Source organism: Brassica oleracea, chromosome C4 (assembly GCF_000695525.1).
Source record: "Brassica oleracea var. oleracea cultivar TO1000 chromosome C4, BOL, whole genome shotgun sequence".
In the NCBI taxonomy this organism is placed as follows: domain Eukaryota; kingdom Viridiplantae; phylum Streptophyta; class Magnoliopsida; order Brassicales; family Brassicaceae; genus Brassica; species Brassica oleracea.
In genome coordinates, this window is record NC_027751.1 from 45,292,854 (window position 1) to 45,300,262 (window position 7,409).

The 7,409-nt window shown below is 30.6% G+C and overlaps 1 protein-coding gene and 1 long non-coding RNA gene across 3 annotated transcripts; one reads left to right on the forward strand and one right to left on the reverse strand.

Moving 5' to 3' along the window:
• Positions 1–548: 548 nt before the first annotated feature.
• LOC106341445 lies at positions 549–1,837 on the reverse strand. Its single transcript, XR_001269648.1, has 3 exons — positions 1,571–1,837; positions 1,311–1,502; positions 549–619 (listed from the first exon to the last, which is right to left on the reverse strand). It is a non-coding gene; the product is annotated as an uncharacterized LOC106341445 (long non-coding RNA).
• A 3,341-nt stretch (positions 1,838–5,178) lies between these two features.
• LOC106337563 (tropinone reductase-like) lies at positions 5,179–6,727 on the forward strand. Of its 2 annotated transcripts, XM_013776673.1 has the most exons (6): positions 5,179–5,270; positions 5,451–5,658; positions 5,762–5,978; positions 6,057–6,163; positions 6,292–6,486; positions 6,559–6,727. In XM_013776673.1, exons 1-5 carry the CDS (start codon positions 5,179–5,181, stop codon positions 6,481–6,483), a joined length of 816 nt encoding a protein of 271 aa, XP_013632127.1. In that variant the 3' UTR covers positions 6,484–6,486; positions 6,559–6,727. The 2 variants fall into 2 exon arrangements, with proteins under 2 accessions (XP_013632127.1, XP_013632126.1); XM_013776672.1 differs by having other exon boundaries at positions 6,292–6,617.
• Positions 6,728–7,409: the final 682 nt, after the last annotated feature.

Genomic DNA, 7,409 nt, shown 5'->3' on the forward strand with positions numbered 1-7,409 from the left:
CTACGTCGGAAGTGTCCGAGGAACGTTCTCCGTCGGTACGTAGTTTTTCCGATGAACTCTGATCTCGTGTATCCGCATCGTAATATCGTCGGAAGTTCGTCAGAATGACGTTTCTCGGTATTCGTCAGAAAGTCGTCGGAAGTTATGACGAAATTCCGACGAATTTTTTTTTTCCGACGAAATGATACCGACGGACGTGTTCGTCAGAAATTCGTCGGAATCGGTCTATTCCGACGAATTTCCGACGATTTCGGCCATCAGAATCCCCCTGTTTTCTTGTAGTGCGAACCCATCACTAAGACATCGTCTTCTCCTTCTCCGAGCTCGTGCCGTCGTCTCACCTCACCACGAACTCCATCTCCGCACTCAGCTCCTCCTCGGTGTCGTGCTCTCAGATCCGGCGAGTCTCGCCGTCTTGCTCTGAACCCGCCGTGGTAGCCGCCGGGATCGTCGTCAACCAATCCGGAGAGTATAACGATCTCTCCAATGGTGGGTTTTGGGGATTTTTCAAGACAGGTCCCTGAACTTTTGATAACTCCGTTTCTGACCCCATACTTTGTAAATTGTAACCATAACCTCATGATTTTGTCCCAAACTTCTCAAGTGTGCACATTAGCACCTGTTTATGAAATTATGCATGCAAATGTAACATAAAGACTTAAATGCAACCAAGAATGATCATAATAAATAAAAATATAAATTTAAAACTCATCAAAATCAAGAGATATCAGTTGTTTAATATTCATGCGAGATACTATCTTCTCCTTCACTATTTGACTATTTGGTAAAGCTAGAATAAACTATACTATAGTTAAATTATATGATGGGGCTGATTATTTGAATTGTTTGAGCAGGAGATTTACTTATATAATTTGTACTGTGATGCTTGATTTATCGTGATTCCTTTTCTGCAAGGTAGCAAGTAGGACAATATTTTTTTTTGATCAAACAAGTAGGACAATATACTCAAAAGTACTATTATCAGTATCAGGTCAAGCCATCGATTTAGAAGAGTGAATGTTTAACAGTGATGGATAAAACATATTGACAGGAAGAAAAGGAATAAAACAAGAAATCACCAAAATGAATTACAGATGTGAATAGCACAAAATCCAAAACGAGAAAGATTAGCATTTGAAAAAAGGATGTATTGTCCTGAATATCATAATTACCCATGGTTTAATTAATAAGTGATTACCATCTCCAATTAGATGAGCATTGTTTGGTGACAAAACATATATATATATATATATATATATATATATATATATATATATATATAATACTTTTGTTCATCTAAGAAGTTTCACCTCGCGGAGCATACGAAGCGCGTCGGAGATGTGTTCGAAGACGTTGTTTATCTTCTTGATCGCGACTTTCTCTCCCGTGTGCATGTCAACAGCTGCACACACGATTTCATAGTTTCTTTTGCCGATGATTCTGAGGATCCTGTATCGGTTTGCGTTGCCGTACTATAGGAAAAAGTCCATCTCTTTCGTGTCCTGGTGGAATCACATAATCAAATTAAGACAAAGGAGACAACTTTAGAGAGAGGGAGAGAGAGAGTAACCTTCTTCACTTGGTTTTGTTGCATCTTCTCTTCAAAGTTCTGACCTTTAATTTTGCCATGATTGATTCAAATCGAAGTGATCTCAGAGATCACTGGAATGATTGAAGAAAAAAAAGATCTTTGAATATCAAGAGAGGGAAAAATTGAGGAACCCTAAAACTCTCAAAACCAGAGGAGTTCTGCTAAACCATGACAGTGAAGAAGACGAGAAATAGAGAGAGAGTGGACAGTCAAAACCATAGATCCAGAGATAGGAGAAGACCAGAATTCGAGGGATTTATGATGAATTTTTAAAATAAAACATTATTCCTCTGTGCATACAGTTTATTAACAAGTATCAGAAGAGTGGCAGTTTCGTTATTGTTTATAACTCTAAGGGTGAAGTTTTAATTAATTTTCTATACTTTTAACGACCCTTTTTGAAAATGACTCATTAGTTCTTTATCTTAGATTTTGACCATTATCATCTATTATAGTTTAAATTGTATCCACTCTTTTTGTCAAGTGGTTAATTTAGCCCCCACGTGATGTTCTCTCTCATACCAATTATTTTTTGACATCTTTCTCTCGTAACAATTTAGATAAAAAATTAATTTATCTACTAAGTTTTTTATGATAATAATACAATTGTTTTATTTTGAATTTTTGTAGATTATAAAACAACTAATTCCTCCATCTTTTAGAGGAATCAACTATTCATTTGACTTATTATATGTAAACAACTATTAATTTTAAGACATTGGTTTCAGATTTGGAGTTAATTGATAACTATTTTAAGAAATAGTAATACATAATAGATTTAAAAAACTTCTACGAAAATAAGACCACAATAAAAAATTAATAGATAGTAAAAAATCAAAATGATTGTTAGGAAAAATAGAATAAAATACAGAAATAAAAAAATAAATATAAAAAAAAATGAATAATTTTTTTATAAAAGATATATGTTAAGTTATTCTAACTAAATAAATGTAAAATGTATTTTAAATATGTATGTCAAGAATTCTAAAAAAAAAACTATAAACATAGATCCACAACTGTGTAAAAATAAAATATATAGTTATATAGTCGAATAAGAGATACACGATATAAAATAATTTAAGAGAATGAATAAAACTAGATAACTTCAAATTAAAGAAATAAATCAACAATTCTACACCATCAAAATAAAAACAGAATAAAACTTCAAATAAACAATCTTATTAACCGCAAAGAAAAATTAGTTAATTGTAATGAGAATGAAACTGAATAAAGAATAACAATCAGTAAAATAATCATTCATACTAATATAGAGCAAAACATTTTAAAATAAAAACAAATATTAAACTAAAATCAAATATATTTATTCTAATTATTTAAATTATTTTTAAATTATCATCCTGCCCGTAGGGCGGACCGGCCCTAGTTGACTAATATTACTATGCAGTTAACTTGATATTGTTTTTATCAGTCATTAATGAAATTTAATAATTTCAGGGGGGAATTGCAAAATTATCCCTTATATATTAAAAGAGAAGCATTGTAATAAATGCATTCACACTATAATAGACACACGAGACAGCCTTACAATGATTTGATAATAAGTATGTTAACGCGTTCACACTATATTCATAAATGCGTTCACACTATGTACTTTACGATTTTTTAATATAAAACTCACATACATGGTTCCAATAAAACTCTGGATTTTTTGGTTCGAATAAAAATAGATAACGAATCAAAAGCTAAACTATATATAAATTATTTTTACTGTTTACGGATAAAGTTGTGCAAAATATTCATAAATTTTGATTCGGTTCGTTATCCATTTTGATTTGAACCAAAAAATCTGGATATCCGTAACTCTATGAAACAAATCAAATACAAAAATACAATATCCAAAAAAGAAGCAAATCACAAATACCAATATTTTTAGGAACGAATATCTAATTCGATATGTTATATGCATATATATATATATATATATATGTAAAGAATTATATATATTTACGTTATATATATTATACTTTATATCAGTTTTACAATATTTTATGAATTAAATTTATTATATTAGGTACGAGAATTCAAAAAGTTAAATAATTTTTTATTTTGTAATAAAATGTTATTATTAAAATTTTCAATTATCTTAAAAAATTTTATTTTATTTACGGATCAAATCGGATATTCTTTAAAATTCTAAAACATTTCGGATATCCGAGTCACCGAATATCTTGGTGGCTAAAGTTCGAATCGACACGAATGCTTCCAAATACACATATATTCGATCTGTGACCACTTCTATTTACGGATACAATTTTATTTTCTTTATATGTAAAAAATAACTAATGTCAAGGCATTTTTTATTTTAAATTAATTTTAATTTTTTTCTTTCATGTATTATTTTGAACAAAAATGTCATTTAATATTAATTAACAATATCTTTATATATTTGTCAACTATTTTTATATACTTTTTACATACACATACATGTGCACCTTGATGTGAGCACCTTGTAACTAAGTATTCACCACAACTGAAGTATCTAATTTTTTTGAAAGTTGAAATATTTTTTCCTAATGCTTCTTTCACTACCGAACAAATTGTAGTCAAATGATTTGTCTTAATAATTTTCTTTTCTTTTTGTTAAACTATTGGTTCGACATGACGGCTATCTGAAATTCATAACATGAAAATAAACAAATAATATTAATTTTTTGTTTTTACCGGAGAAAAACCCAAAAAATCAAACATTTTAATCAAATAAACTAAAATGAATATTAACTTAAAATAATAGTTATATTTTAGAAGACTAAAAACCAAAAAAAAACTTAAAACCGAACCAATATCCAGATTAAACAGATTTAATGTTTTTTTATTAAAAATAATGAAACCAATAATCACATTTTGCGCAAGGCACGGTTTATTACCTAGTACGTGATTAAATAACAAGTGGAGTAAAAATAAAAATTGTATGGGTCCATATGGAACGAGGTCCCATATTATGTGATGCTATTTACTGGGCAAATAAGGAGACGTATTCAAATAAATGACATGATATTCATTTTTTAACGAGATAGTGTTAAAAAGCTATTTAGATAGAGAACGAATTAAAAAAAAAACATAAGGTAATCAAGTAAACAGTTAAAGTATCAGGGCGGTGGACAATCTAATTGCCAACACTAAACATTTAAATATAGATCTTTAATAGTATTGATTTATTTTCAAAAATATTTTATTTTGTAATTGTGATTGTGATTCATTTCCGTGTTTATAAAAATTATTAGTAATAATATTTTAAAAGGAGTAAAATGGGAAGAACAAAAAAAGGTAACAAATTTATTTGAAAACGAAGTAGACAAAATAATTGAATCAAGGAATAAACCCATGTGGCACTAATACTATACCCACGAACTCTGCTTGATTATCATAATGTGAAAATTAGTGAAAGATTTTCCATTCAACAAAAAAGGTGATTATTACAATGTGGAATTTTATGTAAAAATTGTCCATTTGAAGAAAAAGAAATTGACTGTCATAATGTTGAATTTTGGTTTCGAAGTTCAAAACAAACACGTAATGTTTTCTATAAGATAAGTGATCTTCGCAGAAGAACTCATAACCAACCAAAAATGAGAGAGACAGGAGACAAATCGAGAGACATATCTAGATGGAGCCTTAGAGGCATGACTGCTCTTGTCACCGGTGGCTCCAAAGGCCTCGGGTCAGTCCAAATTCCTCATACTTCATATGCTATACTAATTATTATAATTGATTTTATTTCTCAACTCAATCATAGATCTATATATAATTATATTGATGTTTAATTAATTATGAACACTTTTCCTCAAAAGAGAAAGGCTTAGTGATGTATAAATTAACATTGCATGTTTGCTGTGAATAGGGAGGCTGTGGTGGAAGAACTAGCCATGTTGGGAGCAAGAGTCCACACATGTGCCAGAGACGAAACTCAGCTTCAAGAATGCTTACTTGAATGGCAAGCAAAAGGGTTTCAGGTTACCACTTCTGTTTGCGATGTTTCTTCTCGTGTCCAACGAGAGAAACTCATGGAAACCGTTTCCACTCTCTTCCAAGGAAAACTCAACATCCTTGTAAGTTTATGTACAAGAAAAGATCATTAGCAAGATCAAGATCTTCCAAGGAAACGTTGTTATCTATTGTGTTTGATTTTTGTCTATATACATATACATATAGGTAAACAATGCGGGAACTTGTATAACAAAGCCGACCACAGAGTTTAGTGCAGAAGACTTCTCGTTTCTGATGGCAACAAATCTCGAATCTGCTTTTCATCTCTCACAGCTCGCCCATCCTTTTTTGAAAGCTTCTGGTTCAGGGAGCATCGTGTTTATGTCCTCCGCTGCTGGGGTTGTGCATGTCAATGTTGGATCCATCTACGGAGCTACTAAAGGTATATACTTACACTCAAACAATTATTGCTCTAAGACTAACATAAATTTGAGAATATATATATGTTCACGCGTTGCAGGAGCTATGAATCAGCTAGCAAGAAACTTAGCATGTGAGTGGGCAAGTGACAGCATAAGGGTTAACTCTGTGTGTCCATGGTTCATAGCGACTCCTTTAGCAAACAAAGTAAGGCAATAAATAGAAAGTTTTCCTTAATGCTATGAATTTTTTTTTTTTTGGAACACTCTTAATGCTATGAATAGAATAAGAAAATTACATTTGAAGTTTAACTTATCTCAAAATCTCTTAATTAGTTTATGGATCATGAAGAGTTAAAAAAAGAAGTGGAGACGAAGACACCAATGGGACGTGTTGGGGAGGCAAATGAAGTCTCATCGCTTGTTGCGTTTCTGTGTTTCCCGGCAGCTTCGTATATAACGGGTCAGGTTATCTGCGTTGACGGAGGTGCCACTATCAACGGTTTATCTTTCAAGTCTTTGCCTTAAGAGGTCAATATGATTGTGATTTTTTCGTTTGCTTTTATGTTTTTTTTTTTTTTTGAACAACTCGTTTGCTTGTAGGTGGTATCTTTGCGTTTACTTCGTATTTCATTCCGAATAAAAGGGTTGACGAAAGGAAAGCCATATGTTTTCGTTGGACGTAGTTATAGGTTTTGGCTTATAGCAAAAACCATTGTAAGAAAAATGATAATGTTTTATTTTTCATTCAAAAAAAAAAATGTTTTATTTTTTTTATGTTCAAAAAGAAAAATGATAATGTTCTATTTTTCAGAATTATTGTATTTGTATTTCGGGTCTTGACACTTGTAAACATAAACCACAAATAGGATGTTAAAATTGGTTTTCTTAGCAGGTTTTAAATGGATAATTAATTTGTTAGATAGATTTTACCTAAATTAACGAATACTCTATTAACCCGTTAACTTAATATATTTAATAACTAAATAATCAAAAAGTTATTTTTTCAAAATTTCTTTTTCCAATTTTTTGAAAACTTTATTTTCAAAAATATATATTTTTTTAAATCCATCTTTTTATTTTTAAGAATTTAAGAATTTTTATTCCAAATAATTTGATATTATAATCCTCGAACATTGGTTAAATGACAACCTTGAGGATTATAGAATCACAAGTAATCTCAACAAAAATCAATTCTTCTTATTAATCAAACCTCAATGCTTTAGAAAAGTAACTCAAAAACTAAAGCCTCAAATCACAACTCTCAAAAACTCATAGCTAATGTCAAACACACAATATTGCTTTTATAGATAACTCAAATTCCTATTCCTAATAGTAAAACACAATATGATCCTTATCTCTAAAGTTCATAATCCAAATAGGAATAGGTTTACTTGTTCCTCGAACTTTCTTCAAGCTTACTCCAACAATCTCCCCCTTAAGCTTAAGCCCTT